Source organism: Lactuca virosa, chromosome 9 (assembly GCF_052849685.1).
Source record: "Lactuca virosa cultivar CGN04683 chromosome 9, Lactuca_virosa_CGN04683_v6, whole genome shotgun sequence".
Classification (NCBI taxonomy): Eukaryota; Viridiplantae; Streptophyta; class Magnoliopsida; order Asterales; family Asteraceae; genus Lactuca; species Lactuca virosa.
The window spans coordinates 40590765-40608906 of NC_136434.1; the positions used below are offsets into that span (position 1 = coordinate 40590765).

Sequence of the window (18142 nt, forward strand, 5' to 3'; positions counted from 1 at the left end):
CTAGTTAGAGCTTGTTTTTGTGCTTTTTATGGTCCTTTAAATCATGTATGAGAGTATGAGCTACTCCAGAAGATAGGGATGGTAGATCTTAGCATTTTTGAGGTTCTTTGTGTATAAAAATGCAATCTTGATGTGTTATATTGGACCATACATGAGTTATGGTTCTTGTTATGGGTTTTATTGAGTATTGGGTCCCATTAAGACATGCAAAGGAGTAAAGTTGCCAACTTTACATGTTAAGACATCATTTATGATCAGATATGAAAAGTAGACTTAGTGCCTTAACCAATTAAGCACTTAATGGCGAGTTGGGCTTGTTGTGGAGTACGTCGGGCGTACCCAACTCGTACGCAGCGCGTACTGGCCCAAGGTGGTGTATGCAGGGCGTAAGTCTGAGTACGATGGGCGTACTCAGCAGCTGTTGACTTTTGTGATTTGGGCCATATTTTGACTATTATGGTTTTGGGCCTTGTTGGGCCAATAGTCTTTCTGACTTTGGGCCATTGTTAGGCTTTGGGCCTATAATGGGCTTTAGGTATCATTTAGGAATTTGGGCCATATTGGGCTTTTTGGTGCCATTGGGTTGGGCCTCAGTTATTGGGCCAAGTGAGGGAAGGGTAAAATGGTCTTTTACCATGGGTGGTGGGCAAATAAACTAGAGTCCTAGTTATGGTTTATGGCCAAATTATTAATTGGGGTTTTATTTGATTGATTAGCGTGGGGATTTTTGGGTTCAAAAGCCCAATCATTTGTTTGACTGACAGCAAACTGATGTGAGTTTGCTCGCTATATTGTAGGACACTAGGATATGTTATATGCTTGTAGTCTTTGTGACTCATGTTGTATATGTTATATGCATGTGTGCCTATTTTCTATATGTATGTGGGGTGAAATAGACCTGGGACAACCTTATGCTGACATATGAGTTTAAATAGACTCGGATATGAAATAGACCGGGGGGTGAAATAGACCCGATATGTCTTTGGGCCGACACATGAGTTGAAATAGAATCGGGGGTGAAATAGACCCGATGGTGAAATAGACCCGACACAGCCTTGAGCTGGCAGATATGTATGGTTTACGATATTTTGGGGAACTCACTAAGCTTCGTGCTTATGGTTTCAGTTTATGTTTCAGGTACTTCCGGATCGAAGGGGAAGAGCTTGGGTTGATCACATCACACACACCATGATTTACGCTTTATTTGACTCTGATGTATTGAGATGATTGATGGACATACTCTGATTTTCGTTTATGGCTTTATGAACATGTTTTGGTTGATGATTTTATTATTATAAAAACAAAATTTTTGGTTTTAAATTTTGGGACGTTACATTAACGCACCCAGATATTTGGGAGAAAATTGAAAGTTTATAAAACTGATGATCGACCAGGCAAATTACATCAGTAAAAGTTAAATAAGAAGCAAAAATTAAAACGGAACCCTAAAGGTCCATAGGCCAAATACAAACCCAAAAACAAAACCCAAAATAAAGAAAAATAACAAAATTGTTCATAACTCCATTTAAAAAGCAATTTTTGGACTAAAAAATGGGTAAGTCTCCTTCGGGTACTTATCACGATATGCTCCTCGTTCCAATCTTCGATTTGACTGGTCGCAGACCCAAAACGGAGCCCCAAGCCAAAGTTATGGTCATTTCCGTGAAGCCCATTTATTCACACGATCGTTGGCCTCTAGGAACGCAAGAGTCTGATCCTCCACACTAGGGCCCGTATCACATTCCAATAAATTAATATTTATTATATGAAGAAACTAATAAATTAAAAGTAATAATCCAATACAAAATAATTAATCTAAAAAAAAGAATTAAAAAAATTAACTAAAAGAAATTAATAATCCAATAATGTAATATTTATTAGAACAAAAATATTATATATTAAAAATATTATTTATTAATATATAATAATTCAATAAAAAATTATTATCTAACAAAAAATAAATAAACAAAAGTTAACTAAAAGAAATTAATAATCCAATAAAATAATATATATTAATATGTAATAATCCAATAAAAATTTAGATAAAAAAAGAATTAAAAAATTAACTAAAAGTAATTAATAATAAAATAAAATAATATTTATTAATATATAATAATCCAATAAAAATCCGATAAAAAATGAATTAAAAAATTTTAACTAAAAGTTATTAATAATCTAATGAAATAATATTTATTAATATATTAATATTATATATTAAAAATAATAGTTATTAATATATAATATTTCAATAAAATTAAAAAAAGATATGCAGAAATAGTCCTTATAGTTTGATAAAAAAACAAAACTATAAAAATAGCCTTTAAAGGTAAAATTGTCATTTTTAAAAAAATTAACAGTCAAACAGTTAAAATTAACGGAAAAAAGATGAAAACCGCAACAAAACTTTTTGAAAATGACTAAATTTATAATTTTTCAAACGTTTTAACGTTAAGCATATAAAATGAGTAACCATGTGGACTATTTTTGCAATTTTTTGTCCACTGTTAAACATGATATAAGATAATAAAATATTAACACGATTATTTTTTTGTGAAAATTTTAAAGGTTATGATAAGAAAAAAATAAACAGAATATTATGGTTAAACTACCAAACAAAATAAAATATCATGACTTTCTTTTAATTTCCCGGTTAAAATAATAATAATATAACCAAATAATAGGAAGCTGTCTTTAGTGAATGATTTTATTTAGTGGATTATTATGAGAACATCACTTTCATTCTTTCAATATTACAAGTGCTAAAAATACCTATTATTTTAAAGGAATAAAAAATCATTAATTTAAAATGTGTAATTTACATATATGAAAAGAAATTTAAATACTGAAAATCATGAGCATTCTTTTAACGACAGAGGAAAAACTCATTCTCCGGTCAATATTCCTCGTTTCCCGTGTGTGCGGTTGACGGGTAAACCCAAACTCCTTTTGGCGGCTTCTTATTCTTCTTCAATTCCATTTCCATGTCATCTTTTGACATAGTAAACACACGACTCTCTCGAAGTGTCGCATGCTAACTCATACTTCTTTCTACTGTTATCAACATAAAATCAACAGTCTTTGTGTAAAGATCCCGTCGTCATCGTTTCTAGATAGTTATTGAACAACCACCCAACAGTAATTCATACGTTTTATATTTATTATAATTATCTGCGCACCAAGTGTTTGAATAAATGCTTGACCGAATCAAGAATATGGGTTTCGTGGCTATACTTTATGCTTTTTCTCCTCTCTTACGGGTGTTCGTTTTCTCCCCTGTTCTCCACCTGTCTGATATAACTATTCTTCCGTTTCCTTTTTTATTATCCTCGTCTATCTTGGTGTCATGATTCTGCTTGTTTGACACGAGACAGAATTGTTTAAGGAAGTTTGTTGTGCTTCTTGTTAAAATTTCAAGATATATTGAAAATTCGAAAGTTTGGTTCATTAAATTTCGTCATAGCAGTTAAAAATGGGAAAGATGTTGTGGACAGATGGAGATCAGTTTGATAATAATCATCCAGGATGCATATCTGGCATATTTCATGCTCTTCATCACCAATACTGGCACTCTAATGTCAAGAAGATAATTCCACATAATACAAACCACAAAGGTATTTAATTTGATTACTTCCCTATTATCAGAAACACGACCATTTGTTTATATTTGTATTGAAAGTAGTTCTATTTCTTATTTTCTTTAGGAAACAGAAGATACACAAGGGTATCAGACAACGAAGATCCTTTTGAATTTGTAAAAACAAGTCATATACTGGTATGTAATATGTTGTTAAATATTTATACACAAAAGTGTCTGTTTCTTGTTTCAATAGAATATACATAATGAATGATAGATGTTCCTTGATGATATTTACTAGGTGGATAAGAGTAATAAAAAAACAAGCTCAACCCAAAAAAAGTCACTAAAAGCTCGTATAAAAGCATTAATTTCTGAAGAACAAAATCAAGAAGTTGTATCAAGCCCAAGGTTACAAAGGACTTATTCAGTTCATCATTCAGAAAGCAATGAATGGGTTCACCCCATCATTTTCTTTCCTGAAAATCAAGAATTTGTATCAAGTCCTAGTAATGTTACAAATCCTGAGAATAAGGATTCTCAGGATATTTTAGAAATGTTTGAAGTTGACAAAGAGTTATTTACAAATATCTTACAAGAAACCTCCCAACTTTCTGATATAAAACCAAAATTAATCAAATCAGGTTCGTTTCCTTCTGGTAGAAATTTCAAGCCAACAACCCTCAAAGATAAGCTGAATGAGTTCTACAAGAAATCAAAATCCAAGAAATCAGATTCATCAAATTACAATGATTTCAACAATCATGGTGTTCATATCAAAAGAGCATCTTCCCTTAATGAATCTAGAGATAGATATGCTTGGTTGTTTGATTTTAATGTCACTAATGAAGGTGTTCTTCGACCTTCTAGAAGCTTGAAGCTAACAAACAAAAGTGACAACTTTTCAAATGCTCAAGAACCAAGTTTTGTTTCAAGGAATCCGGTTTCTTTTCCTTTAGGGTTAAATTCTACGCAAGATTGTGAGTGTTTGAATGAAGATGTAATGGATAAAAGTGACAATCTTTCAGAAGAAGAAATTGAGTCAGATTTTCACATCTCAGAAGAAAATCTTGAGAAGGAAACTGAAAAGTCATCAAAGAGAAAACAATACAAAGATGATGATGATTATAGTTATGTGAAGCAGATTCTAGAGAGATCAGGTTTCATCAACAACGGTTTTGAACAAACATGGTGTTCATCAAATCAACCATTAAACCCATTTTTATTTCAAGAAATAGAGTCTGAATATGTCCATGATCCAGACCAATTTGAAGAGGAACTGAATGAATTATCTCATCGATTACTCATCTTTGAATTGGTTGATGATGTTTTGATTACAATGTATGAAAGATCATTGACATACTATCCGAAATCGTTGTCTTCTTTATGTCACATTCATCCTGCTCCATCTGGATCGGTTCTTGTTGATGAGGTCTGGAAGCGTGTGAGTCGACTCGTTGAGTTGAAACCGGATATGAGTGAGTCGTTGGATTATATTGTGTCTAGGGATTTGGGAAGCGATGATGGTTGGATGAATTTGCAGTTGGATTCTGAGTGTGTTGCACTTGATTTGGAAGATTTGATTCTTGATGAAATTTTAGAAGAATTGTTGTGTGAATGTAGTTAGGGTTTTTAAAATCGCATTCAATCTGATAATTTTCAGAATGTTGTACTTGTAAATATTATTCTTTGATTTAGGATAAATGAGAATCGTATTTTACTATTTGGTTATGGATTATGATGTAGTTTGTTTTTTATTGGGGTATTGAGTCGGTCAAATAGTAAAAACAATCGAGTCTGGTAAAATTCATTGGATCACACCTCAGTAGTTTATATTTTATCCTAAATGATATGTTTGATCACTTAGCAAATTGACATAGACGATTTATTGTAATTGATAAAGCCTTCAAAAATATAATTTTGACAAAACTTTTAAACCAAATTATTCAAGACTAAACTTTATTTTGAGAAATATAAATATTCAAATAAACTGATTAATTTTAATGCCAATATAAACTTGTAAACTAAACTCAATAATAAGAATAATAATCAAATGCTTTTTTTTTTCTAATGTCTAGTGGGCTTGATATAAATGATCAATTAGGCTTCATATAAATGACCATGTAGACTTTGGCCCAAGTGTACTACATTCAATCCCCTACAATTCTACGACTATGCTTCTTTTCCAACTATTTTGGCTTCCCTTTAACCAACAATATTCTGCCATTAATATCAGCAAAGCTTCTATATCACTTAAATTAGGTAATACCAATTAAAAGTTATCCAAAGCTGGGCAAAGCATTGGGGGCTCCTGTAAAAGTTTTATATATCAGTTTAACGTGATAATAAGAAAAGTTGCTTTGGAAAAAATCTGTTGGGGGCATATGCCCCCACTCCTAACACGTTGGATCCGTCATGTTCATGTAGAATGTGCAACTGTATATTTATTATAGGGTTATCACTGATTTTATAAAACAAATTATTTTATTGTCTTCGAGTTGCCAGCAAACCCAATATATTGTGTAAAAAAGTAATGAACTTAGGGTTTATGTGTTTTGACTGCTATTACAAGTTTACCATGTCATTTACATATTTTAAACTTGTTTACAAATTTGGTTCGGATATATATATATATATATATATATATATATATATATATATATATATATATATATATATATATAATTGTGTAACATCCGGAACCCTAAGGTACTAAATTTACTCACTTTTGCATTTTTGAGGGTGGCTTAATGACCTCAAACCCTAATTTTCGGGTATTTAAGGGAATGAGAGGCTAGGGTTACCCATCCTCAGCCTCTCTCACCCTCTAAGCCTCTGGAATCCTTAGTTTTTGTGTCATCTTGAGTTATTGAGTATTTTGCTTGTGGAAAGAAGGAAAAGGAGAGAAGAAGAAATATCTTGGGAAGGAAGTTGCTTGGGATCATCATCATCACCAACTTTCATCTTGTTTGGACCATTGTAAGAAGTATCAAGACTCAAACTTTATTGCATTTCATGGCTAGATCTAGGCTTTTGGTCCATTTTCTTGTGATTTGTCTTGGTTAGAGTGGAGTAAATCCATAATGTTAGCAAATTTATGGATTCAAGTGGTCCTTTGAGTCTTATATCATTCAGACCTGGGATTTGGTAGAGTATTAGAGCTTGCATGAGAACTTGAGGCCATTTTTGCACTTTTGACCTAAGATGGTGAAGGGACATGCATGGTGCATGCATGCATGAAAAAGCAAGCATTTTTATGAACCATTAGGGTCCCATTTAACTTCTGGAAGAGGTGAGATTGAGGATTGAAAGGATTAAGAACTTTGGAAAAGAGGTTTTGGCTTCAAACAGTTCTCACGACTTGAGACATAAGGTCTCACGACGTGAGCATGAGTCACCGTCCCTGCTGAGTCGTCTGAGTCAGGAGTGATCCCCGGAACCAGATCGGGCACATCTCACGACGTGACCAAGGATTGGTCACAACATGATGCACTGTTTAGGGCTTTTGGACCTTAATGGGCCACTAGTTTCTGACTTGTGGGCCTTATTGTGCTTAGGCCCATTTGGTACCGTGGGTGTCATTTAGGAAATTGGACCTTCTTGGGTTAGGCCCATGAGGGGTTTTGGGCCCATTTAGGATGATGGGTCACTATTGGGCTTTTGGTGTTAATGGATTGGGCCTTGGTTTGGGCCAATTAAGAAAAGGGTAAAAAGGTCTTTCACCCTGGATATTGGTCTAGCAATTTAAATTATTGATTATGGATTGACATCCAATTATTAATTGGATATTTATTTGATGATGTTAGCGCGGGAATATTCCGGACCGACAAACTGAGATTTTTTCTGAGCGATTCTACAGCTTGAGGTGAGTTTCCCCATTGTGTTTAGCGAGTTGAAAGCACCCATGCCGACCCATGGTTTGATATGTTTAGAATGCTAGATGTCTGCATGACTCTAGCATATGTTTATATGTTTATATGTTTATATAATTACCGGGCGGGGCCCAACGACCATTCTGGATGTATCTATCTTTGTGATTATTGCATGTGTTATGTGTTTACTGTTTATATGTTTATACCGATGGCGGGCGGGGCCCTTATCTGTGAGGCTGATATCATGTTTTATAACTGAGACCAAAAGACTTGTCCACAAAAAAGTTGTCCATGTACCTTACATAATACTTAACCATACCAATCCATGTCTATCAAGCTAGACCCTTTTTTTTTTATCTATCTAGTGCCATTGGCATTAGTATAACCATAATCAATTAGTCCCTTCTCTATACTTATATGTTATCAAAGTAACTATAGAAACACATAGTCTTAGGCGCCTACATCTTTTTTATTATATATAGGTGTCCAAATACACTTGGCATCATTAATATGCTACAACATAACTTCAAACCGTTACTAAGGCTGGTGGGTGTGGGCAACATATTATTCCATGTTATCACATCGAAAAGTTGTCACATCATCATCCTAGTCATTTTTGGTGTTATAACATCAAGTGTGGAAATGTGCAACACTAAATAACATGTTATAACACCCATTATTTTCTATTTCATTTTTATTTTATTTTTTCGACTTTTTTAAATAATTATAAAAAACAAATAAAATTAATATAGCATGATATTTTAAAACATAATACTTAAAATAAAAATGACAACAAATGAAAAAAAAATTTAAAAACTTTAAAAAAATTAAAAGACAAAAAAAATTACAATTGTTTCCCTAATGTATTCAATTTCGTGACCATCATAGATGTAATCTGCCAAGTCTTCACGAAGTCGTATGTATTTTTGTGGGTCTTGAATATCAACCACTCTATGTAAATATTCCATTGTCCCTGGTTGAAATTGCACGTGTCTCGGTTCCATAGGCGAATACGCTGCAATATTGCATCCTTTATCTTCGACCACCATGTTATGTATTATGATATATGCATACATGATATCTCGTAGAGTATCTGACTCATAAGGTCGTGCCACATGTTCAACTATGTGCCATTTTGATTTCAAAACTCCAAAAGCACGTTCAACGTCCTTACATGTTTCTTCTTGTCGTCTCGTGAAAAATTTGTCTCTTGGGTCTACTAGGTGTCGAAATGCCTTCATAAATGTGGAATATGGTGGATATATTCCATTTGTAAGGTAATACCCAAACTTATATTCATTTCCATTCACTGTGAAAGAAGCATCTGGTGCCTTTCCTGACAAAAGATCTTCGAATATTGGCAACTGATCGAGAACGTTGACATCGTTGTTGGAACCTGCAACCCCGAAATAAGCATGCCAAATCCATAAATCTTGGGAAGCAACAGCCTCTAATACCAACGAAAGCGCTCCATGATGACCGCTTGCATACTGGCCTTTCCACGCCACGGGACAATTTCTCCGGTTCCAGTGTGTGCAATCAATGCTTCCAAGCATACTCGAAAAACCATGTCTTTCTTCATGCACTGCATATAGTTGTTGCATATCATGCAACGAAGGTTTGCACATGTATTTGTCACCGAAGGTTTATACAACACCTCTTGCCAATCTATACAAACTTTCTCGTACGGTTCTCTCAGACATTCTTATATAATCGTCAACAAAATCAGGCGAATCCCCCATAGCCATAAGCTTAATTGCAGCAACACATTTCTGCAACCCTGTAAATCCTCGTTTACCTCTAGCATCATATCTCATTTGAAAAAATTCATACCTAAATATATATTTAACAGTTAAAAATTGTATTTATTTGATCTAAAAGCGACATTTATAAATTAAAAAACTAGAAAGAAACGATACCTCTCTTCCAAGGCGTTGACTATCCTTTTAAACACATTTTTCACAAACGAAACATTCTTTTGAAATCGCTTGGCTGGTAGACACAATTATCCGCAAAATAATCGTTAACTAGACGTCTATGCTCTTCGTCACGATCTTTATTTAACGCCGCACGCCGTGTGAGTAGTGAAGCTAGATCCGACTGTAGTAGCATGCCCGTATAATACTGGTACATCATACTCACGAAGATATCATCTTCATCGTTATCATCGGTGAACGGATGGGTCAGATCAAAAGGATTCATTTTTTGGTTTTTATTTATTGAAATTATATGTGAAATAGACCTGGCAATTTCATACACGACACGAACACGATACGAGTTTTCCGTGTATGTGTTTTATAAATTCGTGTTTATTCGTGTCTGACACGTATTTTAAAATTGTGTTTCGTGTCTTACACGTGTCAAACACGAATTTACCTGTTTAGACACGTATAAGACACAATACATATTCGTGTTGACACGTGACACGTACAAACACGTATAAACACATATATACACATATATACTTTAGGGTTAAATTTTGTATTTATAATATATTATGGACCAATTTTGTAAAAGTCAATAACTAGTTTATAGCCGTAGCTTAAAAAACCCATTAAAAACGTGTTTATTCGTGTAACATGGCTAAAAAACATGTCTATTCGTGTCGTGTCACGTGTCACACGATTTTTTTACGTGTCGTGTTTGTGTTTGATACCCCAAACACATTTTATAATTCGTGTCGTGTTCGTGTTTAGCGAATTCGTGTCGTGTAAATTCGTGTCTGACACGAATACACGGATTACGAGGTCTAATGTGAAATGGAAAGAAAAAATGAAAGTGAAATTGAGAGAAGTGTGAAAGTAAAAGAAACAGAATGGATTCATTGTGTATTTATAATATCACAATTTATAATAGAGTTAAAATGATTTTTTTTTAAATTGTGACCGTTTAACAACGGTCTAAATATAACCGTTTAATGCTAAATCCAAGCGAAAAAAATCCGTTGCCTCCCGTTTCCACAGTAACGCTCCACGACGTAACGCTGAAAAACGCGAAGGGGGGGGGGGGTGTTCAACCCGTGTTAACGGCGTTGTTTGGGTTCCACGTCGGAACAATGCTTTTGGGCGTTGCCCATACATACTTGTCTAAATCAATATTATTTAAACTTGCTCTGAACGAAGAGTCAAGTATATCTATTTGTAGTGATTCATCTTCCAAGGTGATTCATAAATTCGCTTCTACAACCTATATGTATTAACACTTTAACAGTCAAAACATACATACCATTACCATAGGCACGGTTAGTGGGATAGATTACCAAATTAAATATGCTCTTGAAGACCAAAACGATTGCCAAAATACTGTTAAATATCGAAAAAAATATGTATAACAAAGAATAACAGGAAGTACACTACACAACAATAAAGTCAGTTGTAAAAATTAACACTTACAAATGCAACGCCAATTTCCATAATAGGCGTAATAGTTTCTAGTTTCTGTATTCTCTTAGTAGACGAATCCGAAGCTCAGAGAAATAATAAAGGTTACATCCAATACAACTTTTTACATATATAAAAAACATATCAAGCGAAAAGTTAATGATTTTGCAATTATACCAATAACTAACATGGCAATCTGATGACTATCATGCTTTACTGAACTATGACAATTGATCATAATTTCCAACAATAATATAGGTTCAATTTTGCTGCAAATTCCACACTATCAGTAGTCTAGTAGAGTATCAAGTTGAGAATTAATCTCCAACGAGAAAAAGAACAGATAACTTTTCGTAAAACATTTCGAATTTGAGATTCACATAAACTCTACTATATTACAAACTTTACTAAAATCAATTACAGTAAACGTAGAAATTATCCTTAGAAATTGAATTTGGGGAAGAATACCGATGTGTGTAGTTTTGAAGAATAAATTGAAATTTTTGAAAGATAAAATTAGAACATGGGATCGAATTCATAATGAACTGAGGAATTCGAAAAAGCATTCGTTGATTTTGGATATTGCTAATACCGAGAGGATGATTGAGGCGGGAGCAGGTGTCGCGATTTTGTTACAGGAAAGGTTTGAGCTGTTAAAAAACCTTTGTGATATTGAAAGCGCAGATCGAATTGATGCTGCTCAAAAAGAAAAGTTCGTTGGGGTACTGAGGCTGACTAAAACACAAAAAATTTTCATGGGTTGATTAACAGGAAACACCGTCAACTTTCAATTAAAGGAGTCGAATATGATTCAAATCCTTCAAGGGAGTCGAGGTAAACAATAGAAGAAATCATTATAAATCTCTTAATCCTAAACGAAATCTTGGATTGGTATAAAAAGAAGAATAAAAAACTTATGGTTTTCAAAGTGGATTTTGAAAAGGACTTTGATTTAGTTTCTTGAGATTTTTTAGAACGTGTTATGCTTTTCTTGGAGTTTGGATACTAGTGGAGACGGTGGATCCATGGCTATTTAAATTCGGCTACGACTTCAATCTTGGTTAACGGGAGTCCTTCTGCCGAATTTGTGGTTGAGAGAGGGCTCTGCAAAGGCGACCCTCTTTCTCCCTTTATTTTTATTCTAGTTACGAAGGCCCTTCATATAGCGGTGGAGGATGCAATAGTAGCCGATTATTTTCATGGTGCTTTGGTTGGCTCTTTGCCAGTCTCTCATCTTCTATATGCAAATGATGTTTTATTCATGGGTGACTGGAGTCGAGTTAATATTAGAGCTCTTGTGAAATTATTACAATGCTTCTATTGTGTTTCTAGGTTAAAGCTTAATCTGCATAAGTCTAATTTATATGGTGCGATGGTAGATTTTGAAAAAGTTCGTAGCTTTGCCAGTTTTACCGGATGTCGAGCATATCACCTCCCTTTTTCTTACCTTGGTCTTCCTGTTGGTTGTTGTATGTCTAGCCTGAAAAGTTGGAACCCTATTATCGATAAATTCAAGAATAGGTTATCTAGATGGAAAGCAAACATGATCTCCATTGGTGGTCGTTCGGTGTTAGTATCTTCAGTATTGGGATCTTTCAGTATTTATTACTAGTCCTTAATCCTGATGCCGATTAAAATTAAAAAAAAAAAAAAAAAAAAAAAAAAAAAAAACTTGAAGCTCTTCGATCCAATTTCTTTTGGGGTATGTCGACACTGGTATAAAATTTCCATGGATTGCTTGGAATTCAGTTCTTGCTTCAAAATCTAAAGGAGGTTTAGGTATCGACAATCTTGAAGCCTTTAATTTTGCCCTTCTTCAAAAGTGGAGATGAACAAAATGCTTTGTGGGTGAATCTTATAGTTGCGATTTTTGGTGACTTTGGAGGAAAGGGGTCGAATTTTTGTCCCTGGATATGTGGGCATGGCGTATGGCCGATAATTGTGAAATCTATGAATGTTATGCATGAAAGGGGGTTGGTTCTTCATTCTTATTTGAGAAAAAGCGTTGGAAATGGAAGGTCTACTAGATTTTGGAGTCATGTCTGGATAGGTCACTTGCCCCTAAAACACAGGTTCTTACGCATCATACTCCCAACTAGATGGAAACAAATAAAGACTGTTTGGTTTGTGATAAATGGAATGGTGAGTGGATTTGGATTTGGTTGAGACATAGAGAGACTCTTTTCAGTCTCTTAGAAGATCCAATTGTTGGAGAGTGTTCGACTTTCTACGGATAAAGATTCTTGGAGGTGGATTTTGGAGGGGTCTGTTTCTTTTTTTGTAAAAGAAACGAGAGTTCATATTGATCACAATTCTCTTCCGGATTATTCCTTGGAAACCAGGTGGTCTAAGTTTGTTCCAATAAAGTTTAATATTATGGTTTGGAGAATCTTACGCATCATACTCCCAACTAGATGGAATCTTAGCCATAAAGGTATGGAACTTAACACTCTTATGTGTCTTGTCTGTTTAAAAAAAACAGAAGAGATTGGTCATGTTTTTTGGTCTTGTGATATGGTTGCTGCTATCTGGTGCAAAGTTTTTAAATGGGTTGACATTACCAAACCTTCTTCAGACTCTTTGCTTGGCGTTTATAATTGTCTTGATGACTTACAGCTCAAGAAAAATCGAAAATTGGCATTAGAAGCTATATCATAGGAGTGGTCTTATGGGTTATCTGGAGATTTCAAAATGAGTTGGTTTTTGGAGAAGAAATTCCTTTTCGTGAGGTTATTTTTCAAAGTATAGTTTAATTTTCTTTTCTTTGGTTTGCAAACAGAAACAAAAAGGGTTCTATTCTTTGAAGTAATTGGCTCCAAAGTCCCCTTTTGACCAAATCTTTGTATTTGTTCTTTTTCTAGCTCTTTGCTAGTTTTTAATATATTTAAATTTGGATTTCTAACGTGAAACATGTATCCAGAATTTCATGAATATCTCTGCAGTCCGATTAACAAATTTGAAATTAAAAAAAAAATTCTATATTTCTTTTTGTTAAAATCTAAGAAAAAAACATAACAAAAGAGAAGAAATACAATAAAATAGCATAAAATGTGAGTGTGGTTGAAATAAAATGATATTAAAAATTTTGAATTTTGTTATGTTTTTTTCTTAGATTTTAATAAACTACGTTGCTCTTTTTTCTAGCATCTAGCTAGTTTTTATTTAACGTTTTTGCAGTTCAAATATAAATAAATCATATTATATATTAATATTACTGAAATCCAAAATTTCTCAATTTTGAAAACATGGTTATTTTCATGAATGCTTAAAAATTAGCTCATTCTTATATATATTTTAGTCATTTTTCAGTATGTACATATATAAACAGATTTATTATGCATAGAAATTAATTATTGTAGTTTATAAATATAAGAAAAACTTATTAATTTTGCATAAAAATAATAAATACGATCGTTATGTTTCCAGTGTTTTAAAAACCGGTTTGAACCGGTTGGACCGAGAACCGGGGAAGAGAGCGGTTCAACTGTTTTACACCAATTTCTGAACCGGATTGAACCGGCCGGTTTTTAGAAAAAACCGGTTGAACCGGTCAAAATAAACCGGTTAAACTAAATAAAAATACATGGAAAAAATCATTTTTCAATAATAAACTTTGGTGGACTTTTTCATATTTTTCTAAATAAAAACATAAGGTAAATGTTATGATATTTTTTGATGCATTTGTATTCATCTAAAACTATATTTTGTTTCGATATTATACTTTATTTTCTTTTTGACGTATGTGAATTGATGTAAAACTTATAGTTATGTGTTGTTTTAATGTATTTAGATTGATCTACAATTTATTTTTATATGTATTTTTAATGTTTTAACTTGTAGACATCAAATTCATGATTTATGTATTTATGTATGTGTATAAAAATAAGAAAAAAAGATGAAAATTATAGAAACCGGTTGACCTGACGGTCGAACCGGTTGAACCGGGAACTAGTCGACATACCGGTTCAACTAAAAACCGATTTTTAAAACATTATATGTTTCTACATCATTGTCCGTATAATATATTTTTATAAAATAATAAAAAATGTAATACGTAATGGATATATTCAAATTAAATGTAAAAAAATGCTATTTACCACAAAAAAATGTCACATCCAATATTCGAAAACATAGAATAAAATCAACAAAAAAGTCTTTCACGGCGCCATTGACAGCGTACAACCATTAAAAGAAAGCGATTCCATTCTTGTGCCACCTTTTCCTGATGTTACCATTTTACAACTTGCTTCAATAACATCACAAACTGAAAAAACCGAATCAAAATTGATAAATCCAAATTGAAATAAAAACTGATGTTGCGGTTCTTACTTTTACAATAACCGAAACAAAATTTTGACTCTTAAAGGGAGTAAAGAGAATAAAAAAAACATGCCGTGGTTCAGTGACGAATCTAGAATACAAAACCACATGGTTCATTAACTTTTCTATAGAAAAATTTCTATACATATTCAAAGATTTTTATGGGTAAGATAGGTCTTAAATTATTTTTAAAGTAGTTCACCAAAATTTCCTATAGTAAAGTTATATAAACTAAAAAAAATAGATGGGTCATTGCACCCACCTTACATACACATATCCTCACCCCTGCGGTGGTTTGATGTCTCGTGGTATGTGTCATCACAGTTTTGTTGCACCGGGATGGGATGTTCACTCACATGTACGGTGCCACATAGCACTAACTGAATTGTGCGGTGTGTCCACACCCACAAGCCTTAGTAAAAGGATGATATTTAAAAACAAAAAGCTGCAAGGGATGGATGATTTGAATAATTGAAGCTACTCTTAGATAATTTAAATCATTTTATTTTAGTTAGATGTAACTACAACATCTAACTGAAATTTTATAACTTGTATCATTTTAGTTACAATTTTATTTCCTATGCATATAAAATAGAAAAAGTATCAACAATGGTATCATTTTAGGTAAATTGTTAATCCATTGTCAACTAACAAAAACCATCTCCAATTTTGATTTGTACATTAACAATAATTATTTATATATATCGGTAAAGCTTAAATCGAACAAGTTCTATTCTTTGTCTTACTAAATGATATTTATATTTTTAATTATCTGTTAAATACGAATTAATATATTATAAAGGGTTAATGTCATTATTAGAAGATATCATTACCTATTTTATTGTATTTATCTTTCCCTTCATTATTAAGATTACCATGTATTGTATAAATATATACATTGTTTTTAATGAGAAGGCAGTAAAATTCATTTTGTAATATGGTATCAGAGCAACCCTATTTCTCTTATTCTTCCCCACAGCTTCTCCTTCATCGTCGATCTAAACTCCTCTCATAAACATCTCCTTGCCTTCTCATAATACGATGGCTGGTATGGGTGAATCTTTCGGTCCGTCCAAAACACCCTTCTATCTCGCTTTGATATCAATAACATCAAAAACTTTATCCTTCATCTCCTTGATCTCTTATCCTTGATCGAAGTGATGGTTGCTATGCCTCATGGATGGAACTTTTCAACATCCATGCATGTGCCTATAATGTGCTTCACCATATCAACCTTAAATCTCATTGTCCTGCTGATATCGATGAATCTACTTAGCTTCGCCTAGATGCGGTTTTCAAAGAGTGGATCTACACAAAAATCTCTCCGGATCTCATGCAAACTATCGTGAAACATGGGGATACAACTCAAGAACTCTAGAACCGTCTTGAAGAAATCTTTCAAGATAAAAAAGAAAAAAGAGCAGACTACATGGAAGAACAGTTCAACACCACTCGTCAAGATTCCTTCTCAAACATCAATGATTACTGCTCCCGTCTAAAAAAAACATTGTTGATCAACTCGCCAATGTAGGTAACTCGATCACTGAAAATAAAATTTTTCTTCAATTGATTTCCGGTTTAACAAAAGGTGACTACAATACTATTGTTACGCTCATTCAACAAACTGACCCATTGCCAAGCTTTAATAATGCATGTTCTTAGCTTCTCTGTGAGGAAACATCTCGAACTAAGCAAGCCTCTTACACTCCAAAATCACCGGATACCACCTCCGATACCGCTACCTAACCTTCCGAAAATCACGACAACAATGGCACTACACACGACGATGGTAGAGGCGGCTACCGAGGAGAGGTTACCGGGGTGGACGTGGTGGTCAACGAGGAAGAGGAAAGAGACATGGTCGCTTCAACAATTTCAGATCTACTTCCTACAAATGGCCTTATCCATGGCATCACCCATCACCATGGACTATACCTCCTTTCCCATATCCAACAGCAACCCAAGGTATTCAAATGGGTTTTCTCGGCCCTGCTCTATGTCCCCAAGCCCGACAGCAACAACCTAATACCTTCTTTCCCATATCTAACATCGTTGGTTGTAATTGTATTTCCCATCACAATTTTAATTTGGATGGGTCTCTTGAAAGATATAAGGATCGTCTTGTCGTTAATGAATCTCAAAAAGTTTCTATTGATTGTGATTAAACTTTTAGTCCCATGGTTAAACTAGCCATCATACGCACTGTTCTAAGCCTAGCGTTGAGTCGACAGTGACCAATTCACCAACTTGATGTTAAAAACGACTTTCTTTATTGGAATCTTAAAGAAACAATTTTCATGCATCAACCACCAAGATTTGTTGATTTCTCTTTTTTTGGTTACGTGTGCAAGCTACACAAATCCTTGTATGGTTTAAAACAAGCGCTGCGAGCTTAGTACCAACGATTTACGCAATATCTACTCAACATCAGTTTTGTGCGTAGCAAGAGTGATAATTTTATATGTATTTTCAGACGAAATAATGAGTACGCATATCTCTTGATTTACATTAATAATATCGTGCTTACGACTTCATCATCCAAAATTAAGTCCTTCATCATCTCCTCTCTCAAATTCGAATTTGACATGAATGACCTTGGCAAACTAACATATCTTGGGCATCTCGATTAGTTATTCAAAGCGATGTATGTTTTTATCTCAACAAACATATGCAAATGAAATTCTTAAACATGCTAAGATGGAGAACTGCAAACGTATTGCAACACCGGTTGATACAAACTCCAAGCTTAGTGCCTCTGCCGACGATCCAGTCTTTGATATTTCTCACTATCGCCAGCTAACCAGAGACTTCCGATATTTGACTTTTACTCGGCCTCACATAGCATATGCGGTCTAACAAATTTGTATTTTCATGTACGCATAGAGAGTCACATCTTAATGCCTTAAAACGGATCATCTGGTACTTGAAAGGCACTATGCATCCCAAATACATCTATACTCTTCTACACCATCTCAACTTATTGCTTACACCGATGC

The 18142-nt window shown here is 33.8% G+C and overlaps 2 protein-coding genes and 1 long non-coding RNA gene across 4 annotated transcripts; 2 read left to right on the forward strand and 1 right to left on the reverse strand.

Annotated features, from left to right (window-relative positions):
• Positions 1-2880: 2880 nt before the first annotated feature.
• On the forward strand, positions 2881-5305 carry LOC145135743 (uncharacterized). Its single transcript, XM_079069973.1, has 3 exons — positions 2881-3611; positions 3702-3772; positions 3876-5305. The coding sequence occupies exons 1-3, from the start codon at positions 3470-3472 to the stop codon at positions 5199-5201; spliced, it is 1539 nt and encodes a 512-aa protein (XP_078926099.1). The 5' UTR covers positions 2881-3469; the 3' UTR covers positions 5202-5305.
• Positions 5306-8273: 2968 nt separating this feature from the next.
• On the reverse strand, positions 8274-9648 carry LOC145139162 (uncharacterized). The gene is made up of 3 exons (XM_079073086.1): positions 9419-9648; positions 9125-9279; positions 8274-9031 (listed from the first exon to the last, which is right to left on the reverse strand). Exons 1-3 carry the CDS (start codon positions 9646-9648, stop codon positions 8274-8276), a joined length of 1143 nt encoding a protein of 380 aa, XP_078929212.1.
• A 6446-nt stretch (positions 9649-16094) lies between these two features.
• LOC145140981 (uncharacterized) lies at positions 16095-17259 on the forward strand. 2 transcript variants are annotated; one of them, XR_013722382.1, is made up of 2 exons: positions 16095-16677; positions 16809-17259. It is a non-coding gene; the product is annotated as an uncharacterized LOC145140981 (long non-coding RNA). The 2 variants fall into 2 exon arrangements; XR_013722383.1 differs by having other exon boundaries at positions 16095-16673.
• Positions 17260-18142: the final 883 nt, after the last annotated feature.